This window comes from Neoarius graeffei, chromosome 25 (assembly GCF_027579695.1).
Source record: "Neoarius graeffei isolate fNeoGra1 chromosome 25, fNeoGra1.pri, whole genome shotgun sequence".
In the NCBI taxonomy this organism is placed as follows: Eukaryota; Metazoa; Chordata; class Actinopteri; order Siluriformes; family Ariidae; genus Neoarius; species Neoarius graeffei.
The window spans coordinates 37,668,695-37,693,184 of NC_083593.1; the positions used below are offsets into that span (position 1 = coordinate 37,668,695).

At 41.1% G+C, this 24,490-nt stretch overlaps 1 protein-coding gene across 1 annotated transcript in view; it reads left to right on the forward strand.

Moving 5' to 3' along the window:
• Nucleotides 1-24,490, forward strand: part of LOC132873227 (roundabout homolog 1-like) — a 430,545-nt gene that overhangs the window by 57,233 nt on the left and 348,822 nt on the right. The window contains exon 2 of the mRNA XM_060908586.1: nt 16,946-17,032. Coding sequence (XP_060764569.1) covers nt 16,946-17,032 — 87 coding nt within the window. The remainder of the gene's footprint in view (nt 1-16,945; nt 17,033-24,490) is intronic.

Below are 24,490 nucleotides of genomic sequence, written 5' to 3' on the forward strand. Positions count from 1 at the left end.
TATATATATATATATATATATATATAAATCAAATATGAAAATAAGACAAAGTAATATAAAATGTGCAAATAACACAACACTAAATAAATATTTACAGTATATACACAAGTAGAAATAACTTCAAATGGTGATTAAATGATTGCAAACATGAATAAGAATCTTAAGAACCAGCACACACAGAAAAGTGCAAAAGGTATAGAAAAACATAAAAATTTAAGAATACACAACTAGAATCATGGGCAAAATGTCTAAAACTGCTGCTTGCGGGCTTTGGCTTCAGCAAAGGCAGCCACAATACCCTCCATGTCCAAAGACCTGCAGACATCACATTCAATTGAATGCTTCCTTGCAGAAAGTTCGGGTTTCTTAGCTGAATTACTGCATTAATATCCGACCAAGGTCACAAACGTAGCCTATTTATGTAAAAAAGAGCTTTCTTGTGAGCCATCCCCTGTCCTACTCCATTCATGCTCACGACACACTAGCTACTTCTGATGAAAGCCATGCAGCTCGCTGAAACTAACTCTGACTGACATTTTGATAAACACAAAAAGTTAATCTGGGAGAAGTTGACAGTCTTTCACCTATTTGTGTGGCACATATTAGAATTTTTAGCCAGTCCTTGGAAGTTTGTAAGCCTGTTGTGCATGACAACGTTTACATCACTGTTATAAACACTGTCTACAAGATAACTACCATTAACGTAAGCTAGCTACCAAATTTGCTTGTCGACCCGCTTGGTATTAATGAGTGTGTACATTCTCACTTACCAGTGTCTTGTTTTTTTCTGTCTTCCTCTTCCCTTTTCTTCTTTCTCTTCTGGCTCCCTGAGGGGTGATTTCGCTTCATATTTGATTTTGTTTTTTTTTTTGCCGCGGAGCTCTGCAACCACTTGACTGGATGGAGATGGGCATTGAGGGGTTGACAACAGACTGTCATTGCACTTTTCAGCCAAAGCATGTAGGGAGGCGCTGTTGTGCATTAGGGGGCCCCCCTTGGAACTAGGATATTTCAACAAGTGTCATTAGGCGCTGCGCTGCCGCGCTCAAAAAGTTGTCATTGCTATTGAACACATAACCAGTCATTCGGCAGTGGGGGCCCTTCGAGGGCTGGGGCCCTAGGCAATTGCCAAGTCTGCCTACCTTGTTGCAACGGGTCTGTTTTCATGTAGTAGTGAGCCATATTATAATGGCACTCCACTGTATATCGGCAAAATGTGTGGACCTCTCTTTATTAATGATATATTAAAGAAATAAGCAGAATGTGTGAGCACATAATTCAAATATTACAACAAAGAGCAAATATTACAATGTCTTGCAAAAGTATTCATCCTCCTTGGTGTTTGTCCTGTTTTGTCGCATTACAAGCTAGAATTAAAATGGATTTTTGGGGGGTTAGCACCATTTGATTTACACAACATGCCTACCACTTTAAAGGTGAAAGTTGTTGTTTTATTGTGACACAAACAATAATGAAGATGCAAAAACAGAAATCTGGAGTGTGCATATATGAATACCTATAGGTATTCACTGTACCCCCCCCCCCCCCCCCCCCAAGTCAATACTTTGTCGAGCCACCTTTTGCTGCAATTACAGCTGCAAGTCTCTTGGGGTATGTCTTTATTAGCTTAGCACATCTAGCTACTGGGATTTTTGTCCATTGCTCAAGGCAAAACTGCTCCAACTCCTTCAAGTTAGATGGGTTGCGTTGGTGTACAGCAATCTTCAAGTTATGCTACAGATTCTCAATTGGATTGAGGTCTGGGCTTTGACAAGGCCATTCCAAGACATTTAAATGTTTCCCTTTAAACCACTCCAGTGTAGCTTTAGCAGTATGTTTAGGGTCATTGTCCTGCTGGAACATGAACCTTCATCCCAGTCTCAGACCTCTGACTGACTCAAACAGGTTTTCCTCCAGAATTGCCCTGTATTTAGTGCCATCCATCTTTCCTTCAGTCCTGACCAGCTTTCCTGTCCCTGCAGATGAAAAATATCCCCACAGCATGATGCTACCACCACCATGCTTCACTGTAGGAATGGTGTTTTGAGAGTGTTGGGTTTGTGCCACACATGGCATTTCCCATGATGGCCAAAAGGATAAAATTTAGTCTCATTTGACCAGAGAATCTTCTTCCATGTGTTTGGGGAGTCTGCCACATGCTGTTGGGCAAACTCCAAACGTGTTTTCTTAAGCAATGACTTTTTTCTGGCCACTCTTCCATAAATCCCCGCTCTGTGGAGTGTACAGCTTAAAGTGGTCCTATAGACAGATACTCCCATCTCTGCTGTGGATCTTTGCAGCTCCTTCAGTGTTATCTTTGGTGTCTTTGTTGCATCTTTGATTAATGCCCTCCTTGCCCGGTCTGTGAGTTTTGGTGGGTGGCCTTCTCTTGTCAGGTTTGTAGCGATGATGTATTCTTTCTATTTTGCTATAATGGATTTAATGGTGCTCCCTGGGATATTCTAAGTTTGGGCTATTTTTTTATAACCCAACCCTGATCTATACTTCTTCACAACTTTGTCTCTGACCTGTTTGGAGGCTCCTTGGTTTTCATGTTGCTTGCTTAGCAGTGTTGCAGAGTCAGGGTCCTTCCAGAACAGGTTGATTTATACAGATATCATGTTACAGATCATGTGACACTTTGGTTGCACACGGGTGGATCTTAATGAACTAATTATGTGACTTATAAAGTGAATTGGTTGGACCAGCTCTTATTTAGGGGTTTCATATGAAAGTGAGTGAATACCTTTGCACACTCCAGATTTGTTTCTTCATCTCAATTATTGTTTGTGTTACAATAAAAAAAACCTTTAAAGTTGTACGCATGTTGTGTAAATCAAATTGTGCTAACCCCCCAAAAATCCATTTTAATTCCAGCTTGTAATTTGACAAAACAGGACAAACACCAAGGGGATGAATACTTTTGCAAGACACTGTATCTGAAAGGTAAGAGCAATGTATGAAACTATACTGTGTTAATAAAAAACGTTTAGAGAAATATATTACATGAGTATAAAAGCATACATATTCTGCACTTTACAAGAGAAGAGAGGGGTAACATACAAGTCTGTGAAAGACAAGGGCAGTGTATTAAATACACTGTTTCAGATGTTTCAGTCATTAAACTGGGCTGCCAACTCTCACGCAATGAGCGTGAGACACACGCATTTGATTGTCTTCACACGCTCACACGCCATACCTCTGATTTCTCACGCTAGAAAAAAATCTAGTTTATCTATCTATCTAATCTAGGCTACCCATTGCGTCACGCCAGCCACTTGCGATCGATCAATTACGCCTTACGCACGGCTAAACAGGCAGAGAGGTGTTCCCTTCTGTACACACTCCCCTATGGTAGGTGGCGCATCTAATGATGCTGCACTCGCCGGAAGTTGGATAATTGCCTACCGTCAATTTAGAGGAAGAGGAGAGAGAAGAAGGTATCCGAGTTGAAGACGGGTGTCTCAGACAGGTTTGTACATATGCACGCCAATGTGTGGTGTTACTGGCGTAATTATGAACTTATATAAAGTTTCTGAATCGTTTTAGCCTATAAGTGTTGTGAGAATATTTAATGCCATATCGAGAGCTGTGTACTAGGCATGCTAAATCATTATAGGCCTACTGCCATGCCACAGCCTCTATCTTCCCCAACAAGCAGCACAGGAGAGCACCTCCTTAGCACACGTTTATTAAGGCGCATTTTTAGTTTGTTTACTGTATGTTATCATACTTTATGACTTTATTTGAAGCCATACTGGAAATTTTGTAAAATAAAGCAAGTAAGAGATAATATTACAAATGCAAGAAGAGCCATTAGCCACCATACCTATTGTTTATTTACAGGGTATTTATTTTTAATTATTTATGATTAGTGCTGTCAAAAATGTCGCGTTATTATCGCGTTAACTTGACTCAATTTTAACGGCGATAATTTTTTTATCGCGAGATTAACGCTCTGTGACATGATGTAGGTTTTTCATAAGCTTTTGAAACTGCCAGGAACTTAGAACAGAGACTTTGCTTAGAAAAACGATAGCAGCTAGACTGTAATGCCACGCCCGCACAGCCAGAGTCTTCTGCCCTCCCCCCAAAGAACCAGCACGGGCAGGGCGCGCTAGCCCCGCGCCTCGGGACGAAGAGCCACGGTGCTCGGCTTAGGTTTCGTTTTCCCATCAGCGGCTCCAGCCCGACTTTGCAGTGGCTGTGACAAGACGTGTTATGCTCTGCAATAAAAAAAAAAAAAAAAAACATTGGTACAAAGCAAGCCCATTCACTTTTTTATGCTGATAAGAGAATTACAATGGTTTTTCATGTGACAAAAATGTGCGATTAAATTGCGATTAATCGCGAGTTAACTATGACAGTCGCAACATTAATCGCGATTAAATATTTTAATCGCTTGACAGCACTATTTATGATGTATGTAATTGCTCAGTTAAAGTAAATAAAGCATGGTCACCTGTAATATCAAAGAACTTGAACTTGAACTTGTGAATAATTAAAAAAAAAAAAAAGACAGAGAACAATATACTGAGGAGACAGGGTTTCAAAGAGGGCAAGACCGGTAGAGAATATTTGTCAGATAACAGGCCCTGACGAATGCTCTATTACTAATAAGAAACATAGATAAGAAATAAATTAATAAGAAATATATTAATATAGCTTATTTAAGTATGACCAAAATTTTTAAGCCCAACTTTGTGTCCACATTCCCACCTATGGCCAAGGTTCAGCTTTTTGTGTTTCAATACTGTTCAAACTTAATCATTTTAATGTTTCTTGTAGCACATGCACATTTTGCTTACTGTTTAAGCATTTTATTTGTTCTTTTGCTGTTGATATTTTTCCCCATGCCAATCTTCTGCTGAACCCAGTGGTGGGGAAAGCCCTTAAATGCATAATGAATAGTCAGTGAGGGACAATCTTATTTTTTGCAACAGTTATTAAAAACGTAACCTTTAGTTTCAATTCAGAAGGTGTTTAGGCTTAGCTGATGAAATATTTTCAAACATGAACTTGCCTTTAAATCTGAAACACAGGTCTATAGGGCTACAGGAACATTGGCAGTCATCTGTAGTTTTCTAGTGTGGGGGCTTTTAAGCCAAAACTTGGTGCTTTTGTTGGCCACAAGCTGAAGGCCTGGTAAGTCAGGGTGTGTAAGAATGTAGGTATGGCACAGCAGGCCACTCCAAAAATCCACCAGAATGCAGGAACATCTACTAAATCCAAAATCTCAACCCCCCCGTCCATCTCCAGCTGGACGACCCACAAACAAAACACCAGAATGCAGGGGGACAAGTGAATTACAAAATTCCCACTTACTGCATGGTGTGCGGAAAAATTTTGCTGTCGACCCCCCCCCCCCCCCCCCAAAAAAAAAAAAAAATCTCACTCCAAGGAATTTCGAAAAGTTGGCAGCCCTGCATTAAATTATGCTTGGACAATAAATATGGTAAGGACTGTGTAAGGTACCCAGTATGCACTAACTGTACAGAACAGTAAGCCAGTGTTAGAGTTGATTAGACAGCACAAGTATGCAACACTATTCTGAGAACTTTCAAATATGAGAAGTAGTCAGAGAAATATTGCAAATCCAGCCATAGTAATTCCAGGTACAGCATTCCTTATTAAGCATTCCTAATTAAGCATTCCCTTAATTGTCCTGCACTAATTAACCCCGCCGACAGTAGTCGGAGGGGTTATTATTTTCACCTGCGTCAGTCTGTGTGTGTGTGTATCTGTCTGTCTGTCTGTATGTGTGTCTGCAAGATATCTCAAGAACCAATGGATCGATTTGGACCAAATTTTGTACATGTGTTGCCAATCACCCAGGAAGGAAACCATTAAATTTTGGAGGTCAAAGGTCAAGGTCATGGCAGAACTTCGAAATTTTCGCCCAATGTATTTTAATAGGGAAAAGGCGGGGTTTGCACTCGTTAGAGTGTCCCTGTCTAGTTGCTTTTTCATTTCTGTGGCAAAACTCTAATTTAATAATGACCCAAGGCTGAACTGACTTGGCCCTGAGAATAAGAAAGACCGGTAAGAGGGAGGCAAAGAGAAGATAACAAGATTATAGTTGTTTTGATAGCAGAATGTTTTTGTGTTCAGTGTTAGCGGGGTTATTAACCACTTTTTGCTTTGACTCAAGACCTTGAACTCAATTTTTAAACTCAATAAGTGTCTAATGGCTTTTTTTAGGCGATTTTCACTGAAACATTTACTCATATTTGGAGCATCAATCGCTCTCTGTTTCATTCTGTTTCATTCCCCACCTTTAACACCCTCACGTTTCAGCTTTTTTCATCAGGTGCAGAAGTCATTTCAACCAGCCCAAGGATATTAGTGATTTGCTGCTCTGAGATTTTGAATGATCTTGCCCTGTGTTTAATTTAAGCCCTTATGAGAGCAGTGCTAGAGCAGTAGGACAGTATATGAATTGATCAGACACTGAGTGGGTTAAGTAGACAGCATACGGGTTGATGAGACAGTAAAAAGATTATTGAGACAGCCTACAGCTTGATCAGACAGCATTTGAATTAATCGGACAGCATATGAATTAATCAGATGTAATGCAAGTTTATCAGACAGCATGTGATTTGTTGATCAAGCAGTATACAGGTTGATCAGACAGCACCCCAGTTAATCAGGCAACATGCGAGTTGATCAGACAGCATACGAGTTGCTCAATACATTTGAATTTTATTCATATGGAAAATAGACATCATCACAAAGAAGCTTCAGAGAAATCTGGATATAGGTTTAAATTTATCCATAATAAGCAAGCCAGAGGCAACGGTAACAAGCAAGAACTCAGGCAATATATGATTTGATCAGACAGCATATAACATAATCCAATAAAATGAGTTGATCAGACAGCATACAAGTTGATTAGGCAGAATACAGTTTGATCAGACAGAATACAAGTTGGTTGATTAAACGGCATACTAGTTGATCAGACACCATGCAATTTGTTGAGGTGATCAGAGAGTACATGTGTTGATCAGACAGCGTACAAGTTGATTAGACAGCATATGAACTGATCGGACAGGATACAAGTTGATCAGACAGCATATGAACTGATCAGACAGTATAAAAATTGACTGGGTAAAATACAGTTTGATCAGACAGAATACAAGTTGGTTGATCAGACAGCATACGAGTTGATTAGATAGCATACAATTTGTTGAGGTGATCAGAGAGCATACGAGTTGATCAGACAGCATATGAACTGATCGAACAACATATGAACTGATCAGACAGCATACGAGTTGATCAGACAGCATATGAACTGATCAGACAGCATAAAAATTGACTGGGTAAAATACAGTTTGGTCAGACAGAATACAAGTTGGTTGATCAGACAGCATACAGTACGAGTTGATTAGACAGCATATGAACTGATCGGACAGCATACGAGTTGATCATACAGCATATAAGTTGATCAGACAGCATACAATTTGATCAGACAGCATATGAACTGATCGGACAGCATAAAAATTGACTGGGTAAAATACAGTTTGATCAGACAGCATACAAGTTGGTTGATCAGACAGCATACAAGTTGATCAGATGATTAGACATAAAATGTGATCAGACAGTATATTAATTGATGAGACAGCATCCAAAAATGATCTTGATAAAGGTTCTTCCATTAAAAGTATACTATGACCAAAAATTTGTGGACAATTGACCATCACACCCATGTGTATGTTTGGAAGTAATAACCTCCATTCTTCTGGGAAGGCTTTCAACTAGATTTTGGGGTGTGGCTGTAGAGATTTGTGTTCATTCAGCCAAAGAACATTAGTAAGGTCAGGCGCTGATGTTGGGTGAGGCGGTCTCGGGTGCAGTCAGCATTTCAATTCATCCCAAAGGTGTTCAGTGGGGTTGAGGTCAGGGCTCTGTGCAGGCCATTCAATTTCTTCCATACCAACTTTGGCCAACCATGTCTTCATGGAGCTCACTTTGTGTACAGGGGCATGTCATGTTGAAACATGTTTGGGCCTCTTGTTTCAGTGACAAGAAATCTTAAAGATACAGCATATAAAGACATCCTATACAAATGTGTGCTTCCACCCTTGTGGCAACAGTTTAGGGAATTCTCACATACTGTGCTGTATGTGTGTGATTGTGCACAAACTTTTAGCCATATCATGTAGGTTTATCTACAAACAAGGGCAAAAAAATATACATCATATCTGGTGTGAGCAGAAAATATTTTCTTTAGTCGAAATGAAAACAAAAACGGACACGGCCTGACATTTCCAAATGAGATAAAAGATGTGGTTTCAAATCTGATTACCGTTTTCTTGACATCGGCTATTGTTTAGCCAGTCCAATCAGATTTCTTGTGGACTTTTTCCCCAGGATTCAGGCCATATCAGTTCTAAATATCAAAAATTTGTGACAAGAACCAAATGGATGAAAAACAGCATGAAGCCAGGTCAAGGGAGGAAATGAAGATGTGGTCTGCCTACTTGCTTGATCACATGTTCCCACCAGTCATTGCTCTTCTCCCAGCAATTCCTTTCATGAACAGTATGGACAAAGGCAATAAACATGTCTCTGAATAATGTTCAGAACCGTGACTGGATATCGCCCTTGTGTAAAACATAATCGATGGAAAAATCTATAGATGGGCGACAAATTAAAAGAAGAACCTGTTATGCTGTGGGGCATTTTATTGACATTCCCTTAGAGGGAAGACTTCCTGTAAATCAATATAAAGTTGTTCTGACTGATCAACTTTACCTTATCATAAAACATTTCTATCCTAATGGGAGTGGACAGTTCTACGATGCCTCTTCCCACATCCACAGGGCACGAGGACTCACTGAAGGTTCTAATGATTATATCATATAAATCATGCGCTATGGGCTTTATAGTCACCAGATACAAACCCAATTGAACACCTATTGGCAGATTTTGGAGCAATGTATTAGATAATGCTCTCCACCTCCATCATCAGAACACCAATTGAAGGAATATCTTTTACAAAAGTGGTGTTTGTCCTTCCAGTACAGTTCTGAAGACTTGGAGAGTCAATCAGCCAAAGAACATTAGTGAGGTCAGGGACTGATGTTGGGTGAGGTGGTCTCAGGTGCAGTCAGCATTTAAATTCTTCCCAGAGGTAGTCAGTGGGGATGAGGTCAAGGCTCTGTGCAGACCACTCAATTTCTTCCACATCAACTTTGGCCAACCATGTCTTCATGGAGCTCACTTGGTGAAGTAAAGGGCATTCGAAGTGTTCTGGTGGCCCGTGGTGACAACATCTTAGTAAATCATGTTATGATGGTTTTCCCTTTAATTTGTCACCTGTGCAAGATGTGCAAGCAAATTGAATTTTGTAATTTGGAGTTGCAATGCAAATATTCAAAGTCTAAAAATAACCTTCCTCTCCTGTTGCCCCCAGCTAGCACTGCAAAGGGACCTTTAAGATACGGAGAGCATTCTTTGTGTATGTACCTGTATTATGTCCAGGTGCACCATTCCTTCAGCCATCCTCTACTAATTGCACTTTCATTTACAGGGGCAAAGTTATGATTTATTAAGGGCACAAAGATGAGCTGGCTTGACATCGAGAGTTGAGAGAGAGAGAGAGACGTGAGGGTGAGTCAGAGGGGAAATAAAGAGACAGGTGACAGGTGGGGAGGATTACACACTGGAGCCAAACCATCTGTCTGTCAGCACCACTTCATTTAACACCACAACAAAATCTCCCTACTCACCGTGATATTAAATGACAGAAGAATGGATCTGCTGACTCTCTTTGGTCGTCTTTGGGTGCCGTACAGGCTGCCAGCAACACTGGTAATAGTAGCCAAATGTACAGTTCTTTGCTAGAAGCTTGACCACAGTTCAATCTGAAATCTTTGCTACTTTACCACAGAACTAACTAATTGCCGTTAAGAGAACCGTAGAAAAGACGTCTAATGTTTTCTCAAGCGCAGACCCGATTTTGAGACTGCAGAAACATTTAATCATCGGAGTTAATCTATCCAGAACTAAAACACACTACAGTGCAGTACACTTCAACAATTTTCCTTTATTAAGCTCAGTACAACTAATATCCAGAAAAGTTTGTTTTGACTTTGCGGTTTGAAATTGTTTAAGAGCAACTGTCAAAACATCACCAGCTTTTCCCCTTGTTTATGAATCAGCACTATGGATACACACAGCTTACTCGTGATTGCTGTCTTGACTTGTCTTTATAGCACACAATAAATCAGAATGAATTTTATCAAACACTGAAGCCTCAAACCCTATAATTTACTGCATACTGCTGTCCAAATTGAGACCAAAATGTTATATTAATGCTTTTCCAAGCCCTGTAAGGCAACTGAATATTGTTCTACTGAGTCATGCATAAAATGGCAGCGGATACAGCTTCGCATACCTGTCATGCCGAAATAAACAGAGATGGAAAAAACAAACAAACCCAAGAACCCCTAAATCAAGGGCCTAAACCAAGTGTAACCCACATGGTCATCGCAAACCACAAATAATGACTGATAGTTGGGTTTACAAGTAATAGTAACATTGATGATAGTTATTATAATGGCAGAATATGTTGGTAGGATCTGAGTGATAACCATGTTGGCAAGTCTTCTTTGCTTGAGCCTCAAAGCCTTGAATACTGTATGTTCAAAGTCAGTCAATGGCTAACAACTCTGTTGTTGAGACAACTTATTACAAATATATACATTCATTCATTCAGTTTCTGTCCCTACTTATATGGATTTATATTTTCTAATAATTAATCTGAATTTAGGGGCGGCACAGTGGTGTAGTGGTTAGCGCTGTCGCCTCACAGCAAGAAGGTCCGGGTTCGAGCCCCGTGGCCGGCGAGGGCCTTTCTGTGCGGAGTTTGCATGTTTTCCACGTGGGTTTCCTCCGAGTGCTCTGGTTTCCCCCACGGTCCAAAGACATGCATGTTAGATTAACTGGTGACTCTAAAGTGAGTGTGAATGGTTATCTGTGTCTATGTGTCGGCCCTGTGATGACCTGGCGACTTGTCCAGGGTGTACCCCGCCTTTCACCCGTAGTCAGCTGGGATAGGCTCCAGCTTGCCTGCGACCCTGTAGAACAGGATAAAGCGGCTAGAGATAATGAGATGAGATAATCTGAATTTTAATCAATTCATTTCAAGATATGTAGGCTCTGATTTACTAATATCCAAAATAATATGCTATTTTGTGTGTACAATGAGATCAATTGGGCGTTATGGAATAATTGTATAAATTATGTATGTCACAAAAAACTTAAGCGGATGAAATATGTAAATGAGGTGGTTTTGGTGCTCTAAATGTTCCTGGTATTCACAGTTATCAATAAGTCTACTAGGTTAGTAAACTGAACTTGAAACTCAACTATAATGGTGACTATAGGCAGTGAGATGCATCCATAAAATCTGATCAAAATGTGAATAAATGAGCAGAACACTGTAAACATGACTGTGTATGAGGTATCTCATTCATCTCATTATCTCTAGCCACTTTATCCTGTTCTACAGGGTCGCAGGCAAGCTGGAGCTTATCCCAGCTGACTATGGGCGAGAGGCGGGGTACACCCTGGACAAGTCGCCAAACAACCATTCACACACACACTCACACCTACGGTCAGTTTAGAGCCACCAATTCGTCTAACCTGCATGTTTTTGGACTGTGGGGGAAACCGGAGCACCCGGAGGAAACCCACGCGGACACGGGGAGAACATGCAAACTCCACACAGAAAGGCCCTCGCCAGCCACGGGGCTCGAACCCAGGACCTTCTTGCTGTGAGGCGACAGTGCTAACCACTACACCACTACACCGTGCCGCCCCTTGGTGAAAATATTCTTCTACAAATTTTAATATACCGTACACTCACCACTCACTTCAAACATCAGAATGGGAAAAATTGTGATCTCTGTGACTTTCACTGTGGCATGGGTGTTGGTGCCAGATGGACTGGTTTGAATATTTCAGGAACTGCCGATCTCCTGGGGTTTTCACACACAACAGTCTCTAGAGTTTACACAGGCAGAATGGTGCAAAAAAACAAAAAAAAACCACTGCATGAGCGACAGTTCTGTGGGTGGAAATGCCTTGTTGATAAGAGATGTCAGAGGAAAACGGCAAGATGAGGTCGAGCTGTCAGGAAGGATATAGTAACTCATAGCAACTCTTTACAACCATGGTGAGCAGAAAAGCATCTCAGTATGCAACAGCAGAAGAACACATTGGGTTCCACACCTGCCAGCCAAGAACAGGAGTCTGAGAATCAAGAACAAGTTCTGATTAAAGTGGTCAGTGAGTGTATATCCTCCAGCTGTGTTCATTTGGTAGGTGCAATGTTAATTACATTGCATCAAAAATGCCCCTTGTTTTGCACTTTTAAGTCGACATGCCACAAATTCAGGAAGCCATATGAACAAAACAGACAAGATGTGCTCACATGAGTAATCAGCCTACACTTTTTTATGCTAACCTTGAGTAAAACAGGTCTACTGATTCGCAACAGATTGTCAGTTTACCTGTATTACCAGTTATAAGAGCGGCCATATGGAAAAAATATATATATTAACATCATACTTGAAGATATTTTTATGGAGCCTCTGATATGACATGATTTTTTTTTAAGGTGTGGCCACAAATTTATGTGTCGAGGCCACAAGTTAAGCTTGTATTGGCCATGAGTTAAGTTTCATGTGGCCTTGAATTAAAGGAGAACTGAATTCATTTTTAAACTTGCTTTATTTCTTAATTAACATGTTATTCAATTACGTTTTCGGTTTTAGTAACCTTATATCGTGACTCGTATTGGCAGCTAATTGCAATTAAATATTATACTTAACGGCCTATTCAGTTTTTAGCCAGGTTTAATTTATTTTGTTTGGTCCACGGCAGGCGTTGCTTATCCACGCGATCTTCACGAGACTTGTGCGAGACTTCGAAACTTGACGTGTCAGCCAGGTGTCAGTGCCACCATTTTAAAAACTGTTTTCCAAACGAAATATTGCACAAAAACAAGTTTAAATGACAATTACTGCCTACTTTTTTCAAACTTTCCTGATTGCTATCAAAACAAACAAAACTTCCAGCTTGATTACATCAGCATTCGAATGAGGGTGCGCACGCCTTTTGACAATGTTGGCAGATGTTGGTCACTTTGATTTCCACTGTATGTTTTACTTCCGTCCTACGATGTCTCGCACAGGTCTCAACGCATCTCGTTGACGACCATTGCTTTGACATACAGTATGGACTGATATATATTACATAGCATATTTCACAGGGCGGCACGGTGGTGTAGTGGTTAGCGCTGTCGCCTCACAGCAAGAAGGTCCGGGTTCGAGCCCCGTGGCCGGCGAGGGCCTTTCTGTGCGGAGTTTGCATGCTGTCCCCGTGTCCGCATGGGTTTCCTCCGGGTGCTCCGGTTTCCCCCACAGTCCAAAGACATGCAGCTTAGGTTAACTGGTGATTCTAAATTGACCGTAGGTGTGAATGTGAGTGTGAATGGTTGTCTGTGTCTATGTGTCAACCCTGTGATGACCTGGCGACTTGTCCAGGGTGTACCCTGCCTTTCGCCTGTAGTCAGCTGGGATAGGCTCCAGCTTGCCTGCGACCCTGTAGAAGGATAAAGCGGCTAGAGATAATGAGATGAGATGAGCTATTTCTAGCTGGGGGTCTTAAAAAGTTTAAGCGCTGAGGGCAGGTTACGTCTCGTATCCTTAGGCCTCGAGCACTTTCCTGAGAAGGCGTGCAGTTCCTAACAGAGCTGCCTTCTGTAGGAGCTCGATTCTTGTTGTAACGTTTATTGACGTGAGGTGTACAGCAAGGTTGGATGTGACCATGCCAAGCGCACCAATCACCACAGGGATCACTTTTGCTTTGATATTCCAGAGTCGTGTTACTTCTCTCCGCAAGTCCTGGTATTTCTCGACTTTCTCTTTCTCGGCGATGCCTGCGTCTACTGGGACGGCAATATCGATTATCTTACAGTCTTTGTTCTTTTTGTCAACCAGCACCACATCGGATCTCCTAGTTGGATAGGCACAGATGTCTGTATGTTAAAGTCCCAGAGTAATTTTACTTCATCGTTCTCCTCTACCCCTCTAGGTTTGTGCTCATACCATTTCTCAGATACCTCAAAGCCATGGGACCGGGCGATATCCCAATGGATGATTCTGACTATGTTATCATGCCGATGTTTGTATTCGGTCTGAGTCAGCTTGCTGCATTCGCTGATTAGATGTCCTATCGTCTCATTTTTTCCCCCGCACATTCTGCAGAGTGGGGACAGGTTTTGTTTTTCTATCTTTGCTTTTATCGCATTGGTTCTTAATCTTGCGCAGCTGTGATCATCCCCTCAGTCTCCTTCTTGAGGTCTCCTTTCCTAAGCCAGGTCCAGGAGGCATCATCCATTATTTCCTCCATTTGGCGCAGAAACTGTCCATGCAAGGGCTTGCTCTTCCAACTTTTCATTCGTTCTGAGCTTTTGTTCTCTTTTAGTTGTTTCAGAGTCTGAGCCTTCTCTTTGATGGGGAGTCCTTCGTTTAGAACTGCAACCAACAGCGGACGCGTACTGGATTGAACATAGTTTGCGAGACCTGTTTCTTCAAACCAGACACAGTCCTCAACACTTTTGAGTCTGCGCCCCCCTTTCTCTCTAGGAAGGTACAAGCGATCCACATCTGCACGAGGATGCAACATCCCATACATTGTCATCTGCTTTCGAGTCTTCCTATCCATGCTTTCTAGTTCTGCTTTCATCCAGTTTATAACACCGGCTCCATATCGCAAAACCGACACAGCCCACATGTTGATTGCCATGATTGCATTCTTCCCATTCAGTTTGGACTTGAGAACTTTCTTTACTCTGCATCCGTACTCACTTTTCACCCTGGCTTTCATTTCTGAATGGAGTATCTCACTGTACTCAAGAATTCCCAAGTACTTGTAGCCATCTTCTTCGACTGTCTTCATTCTACACCCATCTGGTAAGTCAACTCCCTCATATTTCACCACTTTCCCTCTCTTCATGACAATCACGCCGCACTTCTTCAACCCAAACTCCATGCAAATGTCATCGCTGAAAATTCGTACAGTATTTATCAGGGAGTCTATCTCACGTTCGTCCTTTCCATACAATTTCAGGTCGTCCATGTATCGGAGATGGTTTATGGTCTCTCTCTGCTTTCCGATTTGATATTTGCCTTTGGCTTCTCGTAGTATTACCGATAGCGGTATGAGGCATATGACAAACAGCAGGGGAGATAGACTGTCACTCTGAAAGATACCACGTTGGATGTTAATATCTCCAAGCCGTTGCCCATTTGACATTAGGGTCGTCTGCCAGTCGGCCATGCTTGCATGTACTAGTCGCTGAATGTTAGGAGCTACTCCTGTCATTTGCAACGTCTCTCGAATCCACGAATGCGGTACCATGTCGTAGGCTTTCTTATAATCTATCCATGCCATCGCTAGGTTTGTTTTTCTCCTCTTGCAGTTCCACATTATCATTTTGTCTTTGAGAAGATGGTCCTTTGTACCTCATGAGCCCTTACGGCATCCCTTCTGTTCTTCAGGGAGGAGATCTGCCTCGAGATGGTCATAGATTTTCTCAGAAAGCATACCACTTAGCAACTTCCACATGAGAGGGAGACACGTTATTGGTCGATAATTCTCGACGGCGTTACCGAGTAGGGGATCCTTCATGCATAGTATTGTTTTTCCTTTATTCATCCACTGTGGAATCAGGCCCAACTCTAAGATCTCATTCAGTTGCACTGCAAAGCGGCTGTGAAGCATAGTGAAATACTTCAGCCAGTAGCCCTGTACACCATCTAGTCCAGGCCCTTTCCAGTTTGCCACTTTCTTTAACTGTTTCCGGACATCATCTACAGTTATTTTGACATTCTCCTGGGCTGTACAGTGGCTGAGCTTCTCTTTTACGTCTGTCACCCACTCTGCATTCCGATTGTGCTCAGTTGGATTATCCCAGATGTTACCCCAAAAGTTACAACTCTTGTCTGCGTCTGGTGAGCAATCACTCCCGGACCCCACGGTATTTCCGTCAAGTTTGAATAAATAAATAAATATTTATTGAATAAATATTCTTTCTTTATTATTATTATTATTATTATTGTAATTTAAGAAATAGGAAAATAAAAGTATCGCTCCAAAACAAAAATGAACATCCAATCAGCTGTAGATATTCATGATACTTGCAGGAAAGTATCCTGTCACAAAATTTATTATTATACATACAGGACACTTTTTCGATGGAATAAAAACACGTGTTCTATTCCCTTCTAGCGGGTTCCATTCATTTGGTTTAATAGCATGCAATATTGTTAGCATATCGCTTATCCTACATGTATTACGTCACTTTACCCAATGGAGAATAAGTGTTGAATATGGTTTATGATATTGCATGGTTGTCAAGACAACATGTCGGAGGCGTAAAACTTCTGCACTAGTGAGCGACTGTAACAATTTATAAACAAACATGGCCGCCAGGTTTGCTTTGTGAAATACGGAAGATTTTCAGAGAATTTTGAAAGAGAAAAACGCGTTGAACACTCAAAAGGAATGTGTATGAATTAATAATAATAATAATAATAATAATAATAATAATAATAATAATATTGGCTGGCTTTTTTTGTGGTATATCAGATATATTCCATTCGGCTGGCATGATATTGAACTCATCTTTGACTCATTCAATATCATGCTAGCTGAATGGAATATATCTGATATACCACTCAACACCAGCCAGTATTATTTAATTGGCAGATCAAATCCATATTATCTTATGGCCCATCTGTTGTATTTAAAGCACTGTGTAAAAGGGGGAAAAGCAAACAGAAGTCTTCCCATACATATGATGCCACACAGTGCAACTACTGCAACTTCTTTAAAAAATGACGTCTCCTTTTATTCTCTCTCTCTGTGACAGATATCAGTGCACAGAATGCACCACATGAAGCAACCACATCTGCTCCACCTTCTGACCATGATGAGGACAACTCACCTGGTTACACTGGTAAAGCATTATTATTATTATTATTATTATTATTATTATTATTATTATTATTATTATTATTTCAGTACTGTTTTAGTGCTTGGACCATCGGTCCAGTATCATTGTGTAACGTGCAAAAAAAAAAAACAGAAATATCTTATTATCTGTTATATCACAGTGACTCTGAAGGTGTGGAATTATTTTCTATAACAGCTGCTCTAACAGTAGTTCTGGCTTTAATTCAAGTCATAAGTTGTTTCTATAGTGACAGCTCATTTACAGGGATTGTATGATGCTTCAGATGCATCAAATAATCTAAGCTTAATGATGAACAGATTTAAAATATGTTAAAGCATATTATTTATCACAGAAAAACAAATAATCGCTGAAATTGTGAAGGTTTTTACACGGGGATGTTTATTTAACATTTGCAGAAGGAAATGTTTAACTTTTTGTCTTTTTACGAAAGGTGGTGAAGGAATGATGGTTTATAGCTGTTATAAAATAAGTGATATCAGGAGCTAACTTGTCTTGCGAACACTTGACAACATCCAAAACAAAAATTGATGTATGTTAATAAATTTAAAATCGCAATCGCTGGCTAATCACTGTCGTATAAGAGGAATAAAACTCTTTGGAATGTGCTGTTATAGGAAAATAATCCACTTTGAGATGGTCGAGGAACTGGCGTGGTGCTTCACACTTGGCTCCATCACCCTATCGTTGATTATTTTCCTGTAGCAGTGTACCTTGTCATGTTTTATTCTTTATTTATTATGACACAGACATTATGGTACAAATGTACAGGCTTAAAGGGGTTTCTTTAAGGGTTCTTTGGCTAGTTAATGATTCTGTAAGGATAAATTGAGTTCTTTTGCTTTTTTTCTTTTACTTTTTCAATGTAGAATCTATTTAAAAAATTGTTTCCTTTAAAAAATTAGGACTGCCTTTAGAAAGCTGGAACCATTGATTCTCCAAAGAATCCTTGAGAAACCATTGGTTCGAAATATATCCTGTATGAAAGATGTTATGATTCATCTATATTGGAATGCGTAATGTAGATTAAATTGCTCTTCGTTTTGATTGGTATTAATGAACTCTAGTATACATCATACATGGTGATTTAATTTGATTAATAAAACACACAGCATGTAGGCACACAATTTGTCAAACTTGTTTTCATTCTTATGGGAGCAAAGAAATGGCTCTCGGAATGAACACTGAGCTAATCAGCTCTAATGCCTCTCTAGTGAGGGAAACACTGGGTTCACCAAGGTGAAGACCTTCCTTCCAGAGACTGTGTTTGTGTTTGCTTCTCTAAGCTACGGGGAGTTGGGTCCATGTCCAAAGAAAGCGTAACGCAACCAGCTGAAAAATGTTTTCCTTGGAGCCCTATGACCCAGAGAGCCAGCATTTCAGAGAAGAGAAGCTAATTGATTAAGACTCTCCCCTCACTCCCAGGCCGGACTCATTTGTAGCTCTGAAAGTGAAACTCTTGGTGAAAACAGATTTACTTTCTATCCAATTATTTCGTAACATTTCATAGAGAACATTTTCCCTCAAGCATTCTGATGAATGTTAGCTTTTGGTCTTGGTTTGCAAAATTGTTTTAGAAATTGCCTCTAGTTTTTACAGGCAAAGAGCTTCTAAAACATAAGAATGTATTATGATATTAAAGCAAAGTTTTGAGAACTTCATGCCTACTGTGTGGGAGAAATTTCAAGTAACGCAACTCACCGGTGACAGACATCCAAATTAATAGCAGCATCAGAAAGACACCTGCTTTGACTGTGAGATGAAAGAGATGAGGGAGCAGTACATCAGCATGTAGATATACTCCTGGAACAGAAAGCTTTCAAACTGTCTGTCATATTTCACTAGCTCATTTTCTGTCTGACCCTGGGTGACAGTGCAACACGCCACTACCCCGCTGCCCAACAACAGGAGAGATGTAGAGAAAAGGGTGAAACAGGGACTTGATTGAATGGTGGCATGATGTGGAAAATGAGACCATGAGAGAATAAGAGCGCTGACAGTTAGGAAGAGTGGCAAATTGCAGAGAAGACAACAAAGGAAAGGGGGGGAAAAAGGAAGGAGAAAGTGACAGATCTTTTATGACAGTGCCTCAAGTGGAATGAGTCACTCAGTAATGGAAAGTGTGTGGAAATGAAACCAGGCACGTAAACAGCATGATAGTCTTTGAAACAGCAGAAAGGATGGCTGCAGCTTTCCTCAGCAGGATGGTATCATTCGCGCCTGTCTACCTTTGACCCAAAACCCATCTGACTATTTCATCCACATGGACAGCCGATGCCTCTCTGTTAGATATGAACTCTTTCCACTTGAACCTAAACGGCTGCCTGTGGCTCTGTGTGGGTGACTAAGAGGACATGCGAGCTCGTCCCCCATTATCTGGAGCTGTGCATGGCGCCTGTGTCATTGCACTAATGGCATTTGGAAGAATGGACTGAGATCGGTTTGACTGGCACTTCGACTGAGTTCTGTAAAACCCTGTACTCGCTGCCAGGACTCTGTAGTGACTTGGAGAGTCATTTCTGCATTCTCTCCAAGAGAATTTGCAGCTTGAGGAACAGATGCAAGGATGATGGGCCAGACATGGACTAAACTGCAGCTGGCCAGAAGAACTGCTTCATAATGCTGGTCTTTTAAACACAACTGTGAGAATTTTGCAAACAACACATTAGGGATGTAACCGAATACGAATGCATTATTCAGAATGAACAGATAATGTGTTCTAAACAGATACAAATAAAGATATGAATAGGAGGTGCACTATATTTCCAGCAGGGAATCCAAACAGCGCCTTTTTGGTCCTAAAGGTGCGTCTTTAACCTATAGGCCATGGCCCAACAAACTAAGTGGGATATACAGTATATATAACAGTTATTCCACGAAATCGAGTCATACATGAGCTGATAGCCAACGAGGTGCATAGCGCTGATTCGGCTATAAGCCATGTATAACGAGATTGAGTAGAATAACTGTTTTATTCTATCCGCATTCACTGGATTTTGAGAAACAGAGCATTTTTACTTTTATTTTTGCAAATTTGATAAATAAAAACTTTATACAAAATGTCCGACAAAATTATTTCTGCTTAGAATGTAAACAAACCAGTGAAATAACAGTAGCAATTTGTGAAAAATGCTGTAATAATAATTCTTGAAAAATAAAAAAGATACGTTCTTACCATCAAATACTTTAATTCCATATTTTGTTGCTTTTTTGTTGTATTTGTTGGGGTTTTGTTTTCGAGTTGAGTTTTCATTTCGTCCTCGGTTGGATCAGCAACACGCGCTGCCATTTTGTTTATCTCTACTTATGGTATATGAGCTGATATCCTCGTATTAGAGCAGCCAATCAGAGCTCGCGATTGCTCATATCCAGTGAATGTGGATAGAATGTGTGTATACAGCAGTGACGGCTGCTGGTTTTTAAAACAGGGGAAGCCCATTTTACGCATTCATCGTAAAACCTGTAGGCCGGATATCAAAGCATAGAAAGGTGTGCCCCATTAGCATAGTGAACTAGACAACCCCACCTAGTGGCAGAAAGTATTTTTGCTTGTACATTTCATGTTATAGTCTGGCTTGCCAGGCTAGTGCCTCATATCCTTAATCAAAAATATCAAACATCCAAAAATCACTGGCTATTCAACGAAGAGCCTTGAACATCATACCCTGATATGCAACACAGAGTCTTTAACACAACACCCAGCTGTGCAACACATCCTTGAACATCATCTGCAACACAGTCTGGAAATTCATAACCAGGTAGGCTATGCAACACACAGAACCTTGAATATTATACCCAGGTATAACCTATAACACAGAGCCCACCATTCTCTTAACATTACTGAACAATATACACACTTCAGGTTCATGAACATTATATGATGCACACTATTTATACAGAAATTCTGCCCTCCGCTCCTTTTCCAGAAAATGGTCTGTGACCCTGTCATACCAGCTGGTTGTGCTTTCCAGAGACTTCACCAATTTCTTCTCAATGGCCAGCAGAGCAAGACTACTTAAACGGTGTTGGCCCATTGTATTTCGAGTGAAAGACTTCACTCTTTTTAAACAAGAGAAGCTACGCTCTACTCCAGCTGATGTGGCACCAATAGTTGCAACTAAAGACAGCAGCTTGTATAGCTGGGGCATTGAACTGTCCAGCTCCATGTCTTTGAAAAACAGAGAATCACTCAGCTTGCCCAGAGTGCCCTGCAAGTCAGTGTTTTGCTCATTGCTCGTTTCATGCCTTTTGTAAGCCCTTTTGAAATTCACCAGGTCCCCAAACCCATCTTTTGACCAAACTAAATTTCCCTGAGAGGGCTTCATCAAAAGACATGGCCAACAGTACATTTTATTAGTCACAGGAGACCCAGTCAACCAGTTCACATTTTCATACCAAGACACCTGAAAAGACCTGTTATGACCTGCTGATTTTTGAATGAGATTAAGCTTGGGCTTTGGTCTGCCTTGCTCTTTAATTCTCACTTTCTCCTCATATGGCAGAGTGTCAAAACGTTTTGACAAAAGCATGTCCACGACATTTGCCATTATAGCAGATAGATACCAGCTGTTAGCAGCTAGCACTGCAGATCCCAATAAGGCTCAAGCTAGCCTACAGCCACGTTGATTGAACTACAAATGAAATAAATGAGTGAATTCACGAATGATCAAACTGATAGAATGGATGAAAGTTAACGGAGAACAACGAGTAATATTTACATTTATTTACAGAGTAATGTACAGAGACATCAATGAGAAGAAACGTTTATATGAAAAGAAATTCGGACAGCACTTTGACACACGACTACACTTTCTCGACATCCGCTAGGGACTGACTGATCATGCTTAACGTGTTCCTCACCGACACCGAAGTACAGCGACCGCCCTCCTCATGTCTTTCAAACACCACCTCCAATAATCCTTTATCAGCCCGGCTTCTTGGCCCTCCCAATGTCCCGTTTACCCCAGAGACATCAATGAGAAGAAACGTTTATATGAAAAGAAATTCGGACAGCACTTTGGCACACGACTACACTTTCTCGACATCCGCTAGGGACTGACTGATCATGCTTCCGTGTTCCTCGCCGAAGTACAGCGACTGCCCTCCTCATGTCTTTCAAACACCACCACCTTTATCAGCCCGGCTTCTTGGCCCTCCCAATGTCCCGTTTACCCCCAGAGATACCCAGCTTCCCTGGAAGTGACGATTTTGTCAATTTTAACCAATAACAACTAGCCGAAATTGGCTGTTCAGAGCCGTCTCGTAGTCTGCAACGGATACCCGGCTGCCAGTCCATAGAGCCCATTGAAATAAGAAAGGTTACAGCCTGGCAGCAAAGGTGATTCTCGTAGCGAACTGCAAGTTCGTCAGACATCACTCAGATAAGTTACAGGATGACATAAGGATAGTTATGAACGTAAATACAATCTTGGGCATATATTATGTTATGCAAGTTATTGTTTTAATGAGAATTCAATGTCGTAGACACCGCAGTTTGGGGAGAGAATTTTAGGGGAAGTTCGGCTTCCCTTGTTGTCTCTGAGAAATCGCCCCTGGTATACAGTCACTCTTATGTAGTACTATTTGCACCTAATTTAATCCTTGCTCATTTTCCCATATTTTGCGTCTCTTTCTGTGAGCGCTACACAATAGCCGCTAGTCTTCACATGTGAACATGCGAGCAAACCTGGTTACTGGTTTTAATATCACATTGTGCTAGCCTAATATTAGCTTCTTAATTACATTGAGCATTCCTCTGAATAGCACAAGTTAACCTTATAAACTAGTTACTCTAATGTTAGTTAGCTTGCTAGCAAACAGGAAGGATAAATTAAAAACACAAAGGTAGTTGGCCTAATTTTGGCTAGCTTACTTTTAAGTAGCTTATTAGCCAATATCTGGGAGATCACGAGTTCTACTCGCAGTCGGGTCATACCAAAGACCATCATAAAAATGGTATTTACTGCCATCTGGCAAGGCACGCCGCAATAGAGATGCGAGTAAGGAGTCAAACTCTTGTGGTTACCAGAGGACCGACCCCCTCACTGTAACCCTAGCTATGTAACAGGCAAGAGGCCGAGGGCTATAGGAACAGAGCTTGGCACCACCCAATGTGCCTTAAGTGCCTGGTTAGTCCTGGGACATGACTGCCTGGGAAGACACGTTCTGGTACAGGAGAGACTTTGACTTTGGCATTATTAGCCAATATATACTGCTGGAGAAATGATATTAGCTAACATTTCTAGTTTGATAGCTTGAGCTCAGTGCTGTATTTAGGTCATTTTTAGATTAGCTAATATTGCTAAATCAGAACAGCCAATTCTCTTACAAAGGAATAATGTATAACACATGGATTAAAGTTTTCCGTCGCTACGACGGATTTCCGTCAGCTGGGAGCACTAAAGGTCAATAATGAGATTGATGCAGATCCAAGGAAGAAAAAAAGGGGGTTGGCCCATAGGTCTGACACCGATGTGATTTAGAACTTCACCAAGCTGCTGTGATTGCCTGTTGTTGAACCCTTTCTTGTGCTATGTTTGAGTATATGTAAAGGAATAAGTTGTTGCACTAGATAGGCCTAAATAAATAAATACAGCCTCCGCTACTGTCTAGTCCCGGGGAGGCTGGGCGTAGGCAGCGAGCCGCGGTGCTCGGCTTGAGTTTTGTTTCTATCGGCAGCTCCAGCCCGACTTTGCACGCTCGTAACTTGGCCAGGGGAGGTCCTAGCCTCTCCAAACTTGGCAGCCAGCGACCTCTGCCCTCTCCCCAATGAACCAGCGCTGCCAGGGCGGGCCAGCCCCGCGCCTCGGGACGCGATTCACCCCGAGGCGAGCCGCGGCGCTCCGCATCAGTTTCCTTTTAACGGCGGCTCCACTGATGAAACAATCTGGCTGTCCTACTACTAGGCAACTACTTGCCTACTACTAATACTAGGCTTATTGTTGTAGTAGTAGTAGTAATAATAATAATAATAATAATAATAATCATGATATTTGCCTATTGAAAGGTGATCAGGTGAAAAATCTAAACAGCCCTGTTGAAGCCGCAGCAAGATCTATGCTATTAAGCCTTTTGTAGGTTAAACAGGCTTCGGCAGACAACGTTCTGGAAAGGCTGTATTTTTCTTTGGTTTGATTAGCCTACGATTTAATCTTTAAACATTATGGTTTCAGCAGTTCGCTTAAACATTGGAGGCTGCAGAGTCGGGCTGCAAGATTTCCCGACACTTGTTTAAGATGCCAAACTTCATAGTAAGGAGAAAATAATTCCACAGTATTTAGTGCCTCGTCAGTCTCAAAAATTAATAGTGAAGGAACAACGCGAATTAAGTCCCAAAAAAACATCTCGTAGGCCTATATTTTACATTTTCAAAAAAGTCCGGAATTGGAAGTCGGTCAGTGGAGTGTAATGAAGTGTCTCATTCACTAAGCACAAAAGGTCGGA